Source organism: Anser anser, assembly GCF_964211835.1.
Source record: "Anser anser genome assembly, chromosome: 1".
NCBI classification, from domain to species: Eukaryota; Metazoa; Chordata; class Aves; order Anseriformes; family Anatidae; genus Anser; species Anser anser.
This window is the reverse complement of record NC_139720.1, coordinates 184,508,471-184,522,505: the sequence shown is the minus strand read 5'-3', so window position 1 is coordinate 184,522,505 and position 14,035 is coordinate 184,508,471. Positions and strand designations below refer to the sequence as shown.

The 14,035-nt window shown below is 44.2% G+C and overlaps 1 protein-coding gene across 13 annotated transcripts in view; it reads left to right on the top strand.

The window, feature by feature from the left end:
* The window catches only part of ATP7B (ATPase copper transporting beta), a 45,449-nt gene that overhangs the window by 4,173 nt on the left and 27,241 nt on the right, over positions 1–14,035 (top strand). The window contains exon 1 of one of the 13 annotated variants that reach the window (XM_083833668.1): positions 747–4,589. The exons of 7 other annotated variants lie outside the window; for them this stretch is intronic. In XM_083833668.1, the coding sequence (XP_083689794.1) occupies positions 4,551–4,589 (39 nt within the window). In that variant the 5' untranslated portion in view covers positions 747–4,550. 5 more of the 13 variants (XM_083833669.1, XM_083833662.1, XM_083833657.1 and 2 more) reach the window with 5 other exon arrangements.

Here is a 14,035-nt window from a genome sequence, read left to right as displayed (position 1 = left end):
GAAATAAATTGTAGCATATATATATTTAGGACAAAACACCATGGGGTTGTTTTTACTTATGTTATAATATTAAAGTTTCTAACTAAGTTGCAATTCTAGGATTTTGTTTTTCTAACTGTCAGCTTTACTTTTTAGCTAGATGTTCCAGGGCACGGATGCCTGCCCTGTGTGTTTGCGAGCAAAAACTGCCCTATTTTTTTGTCAGAATCAATGGAGAATTGCAGAAACATTAAGTATTAAGCAGCTTGGATCTACACAGAATTTTTGCAAGAGTTCCTATAAAATACCTTTATTTGCATCACCAGGCAACTTCCAGCTGCAGGAACCCACTGGTTTTGATTAATAGAAAATTATTTTCGCGCAAGTTGTCCCAGTTGGACAAGGACTACATAGGAAAACAAATCAATTCCACTGTTGGAGTTTAGTTCTGTGGACCGGGCCAGTGTTTTAACTTCCCATGGCCTCTTGTCAGTTCTCCTGAGCAGTCAGCAGCAGGAAAAATGTCTGACATTTTCAGGGCAGGTGAAGGAAACGTTCAAGCAACTCAGAGCACAGGCAGAAATGAGGTGGTAACTGTTGTAGCCCTACCGGTTACATCCCTGAGCTTGCAAAGGAACACGTAGACTCACTTTAAGTCCCAGCCTTTTCAGCTGGAAGTTTTGGGTTCCTGAGGGGCCGTGGAGCATTTCTGAGTGTCTGTGATAGCAGACCTACACCCCCATTTCTTTTCCTCCTCCTTTATGCAGATGCTGATGTCTCTGTGGCCATATACACCTAGTCAGGACAGGAAGGAGATCATGAAGGATCATCTCTCTCACAGCAGTACCTTAAATTGTATCTGTTAAAAATCAACTATGAAACTTACCAACTGAAAAGAAAATCAACTTATATCTGTTTAAATCAACTATGAAGCCGCTCAGGAAGATGCACAACTTCACTGAGTTGCTATTTATTTATTTTTTCAGCCCTACCATCAGACTTTAAAGGGTTCACAGACTGAAAAGGAAAAATCCTGCCCTGACTTGTTCAGGATGCGTTTGTGCACATGCATTTGTGTGTGCGTCCCTCTGCCTGTTTCAGGAGGCAGGGGGGAGTACTGTTTGGTTGCAAACCCAAACTGTTTCATGCAGATCCAGGACGAGTCAGGATTTGCATTCTGTGCTCATGTCTGGCTCGTTGGCACGGATCAGGGAAGAGAAAATAGCCAGAAACTGGCTGCAGAGCAGGACAGAAGAGAATTACATGAGAGATGCAGGCACTGTGCCTTGCCACCTCCTCTGACCTTTTTCTATTCTGGGGATAAAGAAAGTTTGAAGGGGTGGCAATTTTCCCATGGTGCAGATTCAGAGATTCTTTTCTGCGGAGGGAACTAGGGCTGCTTAAAAGTCGTTCCCTGACGCAGTACCTTTTCTTTCAACAAGCAGAGGTAACAGGAGGGAATAATAAATGAATTGACCCTGAATTTCCATGGATTGGCATCTCTGCTTCCTAGGAATTGAGCACAGTGAATAAATCTCAGCAGGTTGCTTGGCAACTCTCAGGATGGTTACCTTCTTTTATACCGAGCTGCAGAATGCATCAGTTTTGACTAAACGTGTCCTTGGAGGAGACATCCTTTTTCTGTAGAACAGGCTGAGGTGAACTCTGGAAATGACAAGATGGCTGAGAGATGGAAATACCATCCATCTCGCTGCCCAAAAGTGTTTTGTCTCACAGTTGTAAGCTCCCAGGAGCTCTTTTTTTTAAGGAGTCAAATGTCTTCAGTTTCCTCTGGGCGCTCATGCAATAAATAAGGACTGCTTTTACAGTCAGTTTTGATGAGCCAAGTGCATATACCACAGAAAACAACCTGAGAAACGCTGTACACATTTCAAAGCAGGGTTTTAACTGCGTCTTTCAGTCCAGGTGTTACATGTTTCAGATACATTTTTTCTGTAAACAGAAAGAGGTTTGCTCTGTTGCCCTTTCCTTCAGGTGTTTTTTGAAGCATATGTTTGAGTTGAAGAGAGAGCTTAAAATTAGTAGCAGTTGCCTTGCTGTTGCCTTCCATCCCTCAGTGTCACTGTAGCTATGACATTTCTACCTTCATTCTTCCTCACCACATCTCATAGGCTGCCACGCGTTACTTGATGGAATTATCATCAGATAATTACGGAATTATCATCAGATATTCCAGCAGAAAAAAAAATAACAGCAAGTATCTTTTCATCTTTATATTTTCTCTCTCCTCTTAGTTTCTATAAGCCTCTGCAGTGGATCAGTGTTGCTCTATCGAGGCAAAGTCTACGTGTTTTCATGGTCACTCGTAGAGAAGTACATGTTGTCCACTGATAGAAGCTGCGACCTCCCTGCCTGGGGCTCTTGACCGAGAGCTGGCAGCGCGCTCACACCGGGTATTAGACCTGGACAGCACAATGTTGTTCCTGGCCCTGAAGAGCAAACAGGAATTTTGCAGGAAAACACCGTAAATAGGTTAGCTAAACAGCAACTCTCATGTTACAGTTTGGACCTCGGAATGCTCCTGTGTGCCTGTAGCGTCCTCATCAGAAGTTCCCCTCTTTGCTTCGTGCCTGCCGGGGCACAGGGAGCCAGCTGGGGGGCTGGCAGCTCTCTGATCTCCACTCAGGAAGAAAAAGCTGCCCAAGGGCAGAGCTGCAGTTCAGGAGGCTCCAAAATGAGCAGGGCCCCTGTGCTGGCCTGGCTGGGCTGTGGCAGAGCCCCGGGCTCGCAGGCAGGCTGTCGGAGTCACGCTGCAGCTGTGTCCTCATGAGCCCCTGCTGGCAGGGTCGCCTAGCGTCTGCCCTCCGCAAGGGTAAGGCCACAGAGAGGTCCCCAAACCCTCTTGTGTTTTTCTACCCAGTAACAGCAACCAGACTACGGGGAGAGGGCAAGAAAAAGAGTAAAAGAACCAAATGGATGATCTTGAAAGTGGTAGCCCTGCTTCCCAGGCAGTTTTATCTGGAACACCAGGAGAGCAATGGGGGTTTGGGTGAGGACTGGATGTCAGAGGACCCCAGGTACTGAGGTGAGGAGCGATGGTATCAAGTTTTCTTAGGGATTTGGGAATTGCTGGAGAGGCCTCTCTTTCTGCAAAGTTGTTTTAGACAGCTGTCAATATAAGATAGGCAGAAACAACAGTAAAGAGAAGCTGAATTTGAGCTTTCCTTACATATCTACGCTGTCCTAAAAAAGGCAGTATGTTTGTATTTTAGATGTGGCATTCGTAGTGCCAACACAAACCCCTGCTTTGTCTTTCTCTTGAAGTGAAGGTGATGAAACAAGCTCCTATTCAAAGGCTGAGCAGTGGGACTTGGGATTAAACAGTAGCTGCAGAACCAGAAATACAGGCTTAAATCCAAGTTGGTTTCTTCTCTCCTCTCTACCTCTCCTCTCCTTTTCTTTTTTTTTCATGCTTTACAGATATGATGGGCTTTGTGTCCTTTACACAGTGTCAGGCGACTCATCAAACTGAAATCTCAGCCTGTCAAACGTGACCACAAGATTTGAGAGGGCGTGCTATTAGTTTGCCTGCAACAAGGTCAACAGTAGCTTACTTAAAAAAAAAAAAGCAAAAAACAAAATAAAACAAAAAAACCCTCAGGCTTCCCAGTTACTTAAATCACAGTTCAGAGACTCAGTATTTATTCAAAACAAATGTAAAACATATTTTTAAAAACCCACAAAAAATACTAGGAAATTTACGAAACAAAACTAGACTTAAGAACTTGAGTCTTATTTCTAAATGTAGATAGCCAAGCTAGCTGACAAAAGTTATGATCTTTAGCAGTGACTGATACAGTTCACGGGTAATAAACAGGTCTTTTTGTCGTCTCAAATTAGCCTTCTAAAATTGTTACTTTTGTAATGTTACTCATTCTCAAGCCGTATTTAAAATAGTGCAGTCAAGGTGGAAAAAATGCGGGTTCTTTTTCTCTGTGTGGAGTTCAGAAAGGCTTTTGCTCGAATTTTATAACCAAACCCCAGCTCTGAGCTGGGTGCAGCAAAGCACAGACAGCATCAGAGAGTTAAGGGCAGTGGGAACGCAGCAGTGCAGATACTGGGTTTGTAGTGGCACTGCCCGACAAGTTCTGCCACACTCGTGCCACCACCCCCTGACGAGGTGCCACACGCCTGCTACACGGCCGAATGTTGCTGGGGAGCTGGACTTGAATTAATTCAGCCCGATTGCAATTGTTCTTTGCACTTAAACTCTGACCCAAAAGGTGTGCCTTTTCCGGGGGTAATATGATCAGCGTGGTAGTTTCCAGGCACTTGAAAACAAATTCCTGCACTATAAATACAGATAACAGAAATTATCATGCTGAAATCAACGCTGCTAAAAGCAGACAAAGTACCAAGTCCACGCAATTTGCAGTCGTGAAGAAGCCATGGAGTGAAAAAATGAGTCTGCGTTTTTGGGCCCTGTTACAAAAGAGATTCTCTGCCGAGTCCTGCTGGTTTAGAGCAAACAACCGTTTTTAAATATTTAGAGAAGATTGAGTCTGCTTCCTGAAAAGCTGGAGCCAAAGTCTGAGCTGATTTGATTTGAAATGAGGTCATCAACTCTTAAGCAATTTTATTCATGGCAGGTAGGAATTTGATTCCTTGTATTTCAGAGTTTTGAAAGAGTTTTTTTTTTTTTTCTGTAATGAGTACGCCAGTTAGTTCAGAAGAGTCAAGGATGTGGCTCTGTACCGTGAATGTGACCAAGCTTCCACTGAACTTTCAGCTGCAGCTGTTGCTTCGTCCGGCTGAAAGTGGCTGCTGGGCAAGAGCAGGGGCTTGCTTGAAGAAGTGGTGCACGCATTTAATCACTGCTCCTCTTTTGGCTTAAAGAGGGCGCTGAGGGAGGAGAAATTCTGTTTCACGCTCTAGCTAGGTGTTCGTAGCAGCCTGTTGATAACTGAGTTAGCAGCATTGTTGTTTGTAATGTTTCTAGGAGCTTTGCAGTTCTCTGTTCTTCTTAAAGCTCCAGTTTCTGCAGTCACACACACACACAAAACAAAATCAGTCTGCCTCTATCTTAATGGGGGAGAATTTCCAAAAGTTTAGCGGAGTCCATCCTGAAGACAGTCTAAAAGAACCCAAAACACAGTCAAATGTGAAATTACTATTATTTTTTTTAGCCTGATGTCACTGTTTGCATGCCTTGGGATGGATTGTATTTCAGATATCTGATGAGGAGAGTAGAAAAATGATGGTTTTACATTCAAAGGCAGACTGGCTTTCTAGTTTAGTGTAAATACTGAATTCTGTCTTTACACTGGCATGATGTTCAGGTATCTGAACGGGTTCCTTTTGTCTGCCTGTCAGGTGAAGGCAATATGACCCCCTTATCTCCAGGCTACTGATTTTTAACTTGCTCCCAAGCTTCTCATCTTTCGAGGCATTGTTAAGAATATTTTAACGTACTTGCTTTGGACAAGAAGGACAAGAGGGATTAGGCACAGGACAAGTCATCCTATAAAGCCAGGGATGAATGCACCCAGGAAGCATAATTTACACAAAGACATGTACTTTTTCTGGGCTTAATACATTCTCTGGTAGTAGCAAGTAGCATAAAGGGGAAAACATGTTTTATGAGCTGCTGAGGCTTTAAGTCAAAGGGATTTAATTTTCTTGGTATGTTTTGTATTTTCTTGAATGATGATGAAAATATCTCCTCCAGCATTAGCAGAGAGCTGCAAAAGCAGCAGCCAGATTTTGTATTTGCCGTCTAAATCCCATGCTACCACCCCTGAGTGATTCTTCCTGGTAAAGCTTCTCAGCTGTGCAACATCTAGCCTCCAACCAGGGCACGTTGTTGTTACCAGGTGAGACAGGCAGCAGCTCCTTCCTTCAGCCCTCAGTAAAATGCTCACCTGCTGTTAGCAGCTGACACAGTTAGCATCAGCTCCAAAGGGACAATTAATGGAGCAGGAATAGGGAAAACAATTTGGGTGGGTAACTCCAAGCAGCTGCCTCGCTCCTCCGGCAGACGTTGCTGCCCTTGGGGTGCCACATCGCATCCCTCAGACCTGGCTCCTGGGCCACGAGAGAGTTGTGGAGGGGGTGGGAGATGGCAGGGCCTCTGAGCTTTCAGACTGCTTTTTTAAGGTACGTTGAAATGGGGTTTTGTTTTACAAGATGCTTGGGGTGTTTCTGCTTTGTGAGTGGCAGCGCTTGTCCAAGAGCTGGTGCTGGTACCTTAGCTGCACGGGTTTCATTCGCCATTGCCACAGATCTCTGCTGGAGCCCACAGCTTCACATCAGTTAGCTGTGTTGAAATACATCTTATACCCCTTTCATCTGAAGAGCTGTAGAAAACTCTCCTCTCCTCCCAGCAAAATAATTCTTTTTAATGTAGGTAAATACCTTGTAAAAGTATATATATATATATTTATGTATATAAATACCTTGTAAAATACCTTGTAGGGGTGTTCAAAACGCAGCCTCGTGTGCTTCTCCTCCACCTCCAAGTCAGCGTTCAGTGCTGCTGAAGGAGGAGGACCATGAGGGCATTAAGTAAGAACTTGTTTCCGCTACTTCTAGGAACAAGCAAATAGATTTTTACCTTAGAATTGCTCAGAAGTTGGGGGGATGGATGAGAGGAGGTGGGGAGAAGACTTACTAAATATCTCTTTATTCCTTCAGCCGAAGTTGAACCTCAACCTGGGGTGAACCTCAAATTTGTTTTACAGCAAGCTTCATCACATGATATTTCATGAATATTAGTCACTTGTAGCAACATGCCAGGTAGGGTTTGGGATATTTTGAATAATAAAGATACTATCTGAGGTGAGTGGACTGAGTATTTACCTTAGAGCTGGCCAGAAACTGCAATTTCTGTTCCCTAAGATATTCTAGAATTTGAATTTTCCATTATTTGGAATAGAAATTAGTACGCAGAGCTGAGTTTCTAAATATCTTTGATTTGGGGTCAGAGAATTGGTTTGCCTTAGAAAGACAAAAAATAGATCATTAACTTGGATGTCTATCTTTAATGAGTAGATGTAGCCCTAGTATTTAAAGACACTGTAATTAAATGTTTTCACATAAGTCAAACTGTAGGATTTTCGGTTTGTTGTTTCAAAGCCAGGTAAAGTCAGAAAGATGAAATATTTTGAAGAATTAAAGACAACTTTTAAGAGAAGTGTTCCATCTGAAGTCAGGTGCCTTTTTAACCAGTTCTATTGATAAATACAGAACAGATGCTTTACGCCTTGTAGCGTGGTGGTAAAACTATCAGTACTTAAGATCTGAGCAGTCTGGAAAAGGAAAAGTTCCTTCTGAGTAAAAGCCAGCAGCCTGGGATCGTTTCCAGCCCCCGCTTCTGAGCTCAGGTAATACTGTACGTGACCCTGCTAGAGGCTCCACCAAGATCCACGTCTCCGCGCTGCCAGCTGGGCACCTGACAAACTGCTTGGGGAGCCCATCTCCCAGGCACGGTCCCAAGGATGGTCGCCTGGCTTTGTTGACATGGGAGTGATTTTTTCCTTACCTCTTTCCTTTTTTTTTTTTTTTTTTGGAAACATTATGTAGGTTGGGTTTCTGCAGTCTCTTGGGAGAGAATGGGGAGCAGAGAGAGAGCTTCTGTTGGGTTGTTCCCTTTCTGACCTCGTAGCTAACAAAGCTTCAGTCAGACCTGTCCTAAATTGTTCTGGCATCGTTACATGCTTGTAAAGCTCTTTTGAAGTGCCATTTCTCAAACATTTTGAAATTCACTTTTCTTTTTCCAGTTTAATGTTATCACTGTTCTTGTGTATTAAGACAGTGACACAAAACGGTGCTCTGACGATATTTTGGTTTTCACTTCGTTGGCAGAAGACCTTCCTTTTATAAGAGGATTCTGAACTCGCATTCGTTGCGTGGTGTGAGCAGGGGTGCGAGAGATGTCAAGGGAAAAAACTAAAAGGATTCTGACTTTGTCCTGCCAGACAGCTGGAGTGCCATGCGTGTCCTCAGGTTTCTTTGCCGTGTCTGAGCTGTGCCGAGACTTTGATCCTGTGTGCTGATCTCTGCATGGGAGTACATTTGGTGATCTATTTTTTTTTTCCAAATCCAAGAGCTTCTGATTAAATGTAAAGCGATCATTTTAAGGCTTGCCTGTGCAGTGAGGTCAGTGCATAGTTGGGGGTGTGTGAATTGCTGACACACTGGCTGTATGGTGTAATTTCCCTTCATGGGCAGTCTTTAGGTACCTGTTTAGGGGTGCCTTTAGAAGTGGACTGCACTGCTGGATGCTCAGGAAACTCGAGGTCCCGCTCGCCAGGTTAGAACAGCGCTGTGAATTTGGGGCAGGCAGCCCCAGGGAAATACATCCAGCTTGGCTCTAGACACTTGTAGTGATGGTGCCTATCTCGTATGGCTGTCTAATTAGACATTCCTGGAGCTGATGAGAGGATCTAAGGGGAACCGGGTTTGCCAGGGGGAATAGTTTTTCTTTTCTTTTTTCTATTTTTTTTCTCCTCCGTGGCACTAATTGCCGGTTCAGCTTTCTGATTGTTTGTTTATTTTTAGTTAAGCTTGGGGATGGTAAAGAGCTGCGCTTTAAAAAGCATAAGTATGGTACTCGGTCTTTTTCTTTTCCCTTTTGAAACCAGGAACGACTGTCCTTGTGCCCTAAATAAATGAAAGACATTCAGCCTAGGAATCTTAGCTATCATAAGCATGTTTAAAGTGTTAGAGGGGACCCTTTCCTGGATAAAAATCCAAGAAATCCCTGCTTACTTCACGAAAAAGGGAAGCGGCATAGCAGCGTTGCCCTTTGCAGGAGCCGTGGTCGTGCCCGTGGCCACAGGGAGCTAACGCCTGGGTGTCTGAGTTAATTATGCACCGGCTGGCTGCACACAGGTCATGTTTGAGCAGCTTGTGAAAGGCAGCCTTGGCTGAGCCACCCGCGACGCCGTGCGCAAAGCCGAGCGGCGCTGACTGCGGTTTGGTAAGCACGAGGGCTGCCAATTGGTGGGAAGCGTTTGAACTGGCAGTCAGAGGAGGTAGCTGAGTGCAGCGGGCAGCGTACACAAAGATCACAGGTTGCATCTGGGATTTCATTAGGAATGCCTAATAAGCACGCTGATGAGGCAGGCAGAGCTCCCCAAGCCGTTGTAAACGTAGCTGAAAGAAGAGTTGCTGATAAGGCACACTGCCTAACTGCTCTCCTAAAGCTTTCGTTTGGCGTTGTAGTATTTAAAGCCTGCAAAGATAATGGAGAGGAAAGGGGACAGTAAAATAAGAAGGGAACTGTCCTGCTTAGCTACTTTAAACAACAAAAACATAACCCTGGTGTCTATTCGTAAGCGGCAGGCAGCTCATGATGTGCCTGAACTACTGATTATCGGTGAAAAACCCAAAGCAGGATCTCCGGTAGAAGCAAGCAGTAACTTGCAGAAAGAAGAGAAAGTTTTGCAAAATAACTCCCTGGGACTGCCAGAAGTCAATACAATTGAAAGACAGGTCAGTGAGCTGTTGCTTGTGTTGGGAGGGAAGAGATGTTGCTGAAGTGGAGAATTTTAAACCAAGCATGTTGGACATGGGTTGTATATTAATGTGCTAAACCTTCTTTATCTAAATTATTTCCATCCCCAGCATGCATCTGTGCCCTGCAACAAGTAGTACACAAATGCCAAGTCCTCTTGAGAGCCTCTGAAATCAATCTTTGAAAGCAAATATTAATAATGAGGTATGCTGTATTCGCTAATGAGCGTTTTTCCAGCTCCACCTCTAATAATATAGAGTGGTGATTCTTAGTGAGGAAATATTTCTCCTCTAGAGCTGTGATTGCTTGAGTAGTTTGACATCAGCTAGTACTGGGTTATTCTCTGGAATTCTAGAAACGTTAAAAGGTCATAATTGTAGGTAAGTAGTTTATTTATAACTAGTAAGTGAATACTAACAAAAATTCTTGATAATATACCTGTGGCAACATTTTATTTAGTTTGCAATTCAGAGTTGTAATTTTGGAGGTTGGCTGTTATGGAGAAGAGGTTTAGAAAGATCAATGCTGCTAAAAACATTATGAGGTTTATTACTTAAAAAAGAGGTTTTGCTGTTTAAAAGTTTATGTTACAAATTATAATAATGTGATTTGGATCAGTGTATATTTAAGGAAAACAACCTCTCAGAATAAACAGTGTGTTCTTTGAAACTGTGTTTACTAAAATGGCTTAAATAAATAGTCAGATTGGGATGAAACAACAGCGAGGGCAGACCAACTATATGTGAAAGCTTTGCCTGTCTCTACTTCTCGCACTATAAATGTTTGCTATAAAACAGTCATGGCATAAATTACTTTGTTCTGCCAAAAGATCTCTTCTGTATTCAGTTTGCTGGAATATATTGGGCTGCTCATATCGGAGCAGTGAAGAACATCACAAGGCGTTTTGCTTGATTCTAATTCGAAGCTAGAAACCATCCATTTATGACAAGGCTTTTCCCTTTCCCACTGAGCCTAGTATGGTTTATATAGCTCTCTTTAATTTAAAAACACTTGTTTAGGTCTCTAAGGCTTATTAAGTATGGTGTATATGGGTATCATTTCAGTAACACTGAATGCAACCGCATAAACATTTCCCCATCCTCTGTCCTGTTGGAAAATCCCGTTCCTAAAAGGGGATAAGCAAACCCAGGCCAGAAGCATCAGGGCAGCTTAGCATTTTGAAAACAAAACCACCATAAAGTTACATGGCTTTAAAGTAGTATTTTCATTTAATCACAATTTCCAGGTGGAGATTGTTTTGTTTTGTTTTCCTTGTTTAAGACTCAGGAACCGTTTGGAAAACAAAAAGCTGTGTTAGAAGTAGGTACTAACACTAGTGGGTACTCACGTGTTGATCTTCTTGAGGCGTGGAGGGGGAAGAAGGAAGGAAGAACAACCATTTATGGCCTGATGCAGCTAAACAGAATGTGCTGACAAGATGGATGGACAGGCTGCGCTGAGATTTGCTCAGGAGGATGAGAGCTGAATTTCTGCCTCCGGCCCACTCAGAAATGACGCTGTTAGAGGCATGAAATTGAAGACTCTGGACCTTTGACGTTCCCAAGGCTGTTCTGTCCTCATTTTGTTGTTCGCTGGCAACCTATAACAAACTGGGAAAACATCTCAAGTATTTAATTACTAGTATGTGGCTTTTCGGTTGTGCGTTACTGCCTGCCTGAATCCAAAGCCATGAATCAGCAGCTTGTGAAAGAGCAAAGCAGGGAAGGTAAAGCAGCAGATAAGGTAATTCTTCGGCAGTTGTGCGCTTCGAGGGAAGAGGGCAATAGCTGGTTTCAGCCTGTGGATGTCTGGGGGAAAGAGCAGCTCAAAACCTTCAGAGACACCAGGTGAGAGGCTGAGATCTGGCATTTGTGGGCAAGCAGACGGGAGCAATCTCGGGAATTTGCTCAACGGGCCAAGCCCCGTTTCCCTGCCAGCTGACTGCCTGGCATCGTGATGAGGCATCCAGCTCTTGAACTTCAGGATATGAAATTTGGTGTCCCAGCCAAAGGAGGGACAACTGCGGCAAGGATTCTTGAGGCACAAGATGGTGTGGCCTGGCTATGAAAGATGAGGAGCAGGAGCAGCGTGGCAGCAGCAGGCGGTGGATGTCTGAGGGCAGCCCCAGCTCCCCTTGTGGGGATGTCAGTGTGGGTGATGCTTGGGGAGCTGTGGGGTGCAGCCAGCATGGCCTCAGCATCGTATTTGGCTTTACTGAGGGCGTTTACTGAGGGCTTTACACCGGTGTTCGGGAGGTGGCTGCACCTCCCTGGCAGGGGAAGCGAGGGGGAAAGGGATGACAAGGTGACACATGCTGGTCACCATGTGTGAGGGAGGGCCTTGCCCAGTGCGGTGTGTTTTTTTTGTCGTCTTTTTTTCTTCCAGCTCAGTTGTTTTCCTCAGGTTTGCTCTGTAGCCCTTCAGTGCTGTGTTGAACCCTTGGCCTTTGTACTTCTGAATGGGAGTACCCGAAAGAAGCAGCTCGTTTTCGGGGACGTTGGTTAGCCTGGGTCTCTGAGGGCCATTTTGCCCCACCAGCTGCACAGGCCACAGGCAGCAGACACCTCTCCCCCTGGACCTGCCACCGAGCTCTGGACACCACAGGGCAAATTGCTGCGCATCAAGCTGTGAGTTGAGACTTGGGCACTCCCAATCCAGCAGTGTCACCCTGCTCTGCTCCACCTCCACGCTCTCCCGAGAAGTTATTCCAGCCCCGCGGCGTATTCTTGTTCAACGATCTCCTTCCTGCCAGGGGAATGGGAGCCTCTGGCCTCTTCCTGCTGCCCCCAGGCCCAGATTTTCTCCAGGGCAGGCACAGAGGCTCAACTCCTGCCTGAGACAGCAAGGAGGGCAGTTCTTGACACCAATGTTTTTTTTCTGAAATCCTTGTCCTGGGAGCTGGGATCAGACCCATTCATGTCAATGGTTTCAGATGGTTCGTGGGCGGAGCTGCCTGCTGTAGATGGGCATAGTTTCACCTCTGGCATTTCCTTTAAAGCCATCTCCAGCTATTGCTGCTTCTCTTCCAATGGGTCCCTACTTAACTTTCTTCCTTTTTTTTAAAATCGTTTTTCTATTTAAGGGCTGTTGTTTAAATGATCTTCACGGCTCAGCTTTCATCAGGTTTTCTCAGTTTTCAGACCAGATCCTCCCTCTGTTTTGTGTTTTGAGTGGCAACTTTTATGTGCAAAACAGGGGAGGGAAATAATTGTCCTAATTTCATGTTTTCGTTATTTACATAATTTTTACGTAGTCATTGTAAAAATATGCCAGAGTGTTGTAGAGCAAACAGACTTTGTGTACACGTCCCCTTAAAAGTAAGCAGGCCTCCTTTGGCATGTTAGGCGAAAAGAGTTGGTCGCTGCAGCCAGTTTGCTCAGATTGAGATGTTCAGACAGATGACTTTTCTTTGATTCATTCAGATTTCCGGGCAGAAGCAAGCAGGAGGGGTGATGCCTGGAAGAGTCAGGCTGTGCAGCACCAGGATTAACCAGCTGCCGTTCTCTTAGTGTTGGTGTTTGCGTGGTGACCTTGGTCCCGGTGATGTTACCTGGGTGTCCCAGATTGGGCTTTTTTTGCAGATGGTATCTCTGATAGAGTCTCCTGGATGCCATTTAACATGCAGCTGATAGCTGCTATCAAGAAACCCTCTTTTGAGACCTAGTGTGTGCCTGAGGAAGAATACATGCTGGAATGTAGAGATTATATGTAGGAATGTGCACATTTCTGCATGCCTGACGGTCAGCTCCTTACGTGAACCTGCTGTTGTCCTCTCATCTAGTGTAGAAACACCCCTTCGCACAGATACGCCCGTAGATGTGGCTATGCTCCTTATCCTGGGAGCATTTTTTGAAGCTGTTAAAAAATACTGAAGACTTTCTAGATAGTGTGTTTGAATATGTTCACATTTCTGTTTTTGTTTGTTTGTTTTGGAGGGGGGAGAGATTCTCAAATTATTTTGATTTTTTTTTTAAGGGAGATATTTTTTCTCTTTTTTTTATACCCACTTCTCTATTTTTTTTCTTGTTAATAATAATAAAAAAATGTGTATAAGGATGTTTCTCATACAGAGCACAAATACCAGTTTTTGTCAAATAATGAACAAAATATTGCCTATTCTTCTAAATGCTGGTACATCTTTTTATCCAAAACATCAATTGATGGCCAAGTTTTGATGTTCCTGTGACAAAAAAATGCATTGAAATAGTAAAATCAGTCCTTGCTTTTATGTTTTTTTTTCAGCAGACTGGGTGCCAGTAAATACCCTTTAATCACTTTATTTAATTTGAATCACTTTTATTTCAGTAGGCGCATAGGAAAATGGAGATGTTTAGTGAGTGTGGGGTGGAGGAGACGCAGCGAAGGACCCAAGAGCTGTGATGCTGCCTGTTTTCCGTCTGCAGGTTGCTGCCAGAAACATGTTGGATAGGAGCAGGCGAGGAGGCTGCGTGTCTCACCCCGCTCTTCCTCAGTTTTATCAAAGAATGAGGAACACAAATGCCTTTATACAAAGAAAAGCAAATGCACGCAGTGAGCTCCTGTAGCACGCATGAATCTTTTTGCTTTGCTGAGTGTTCA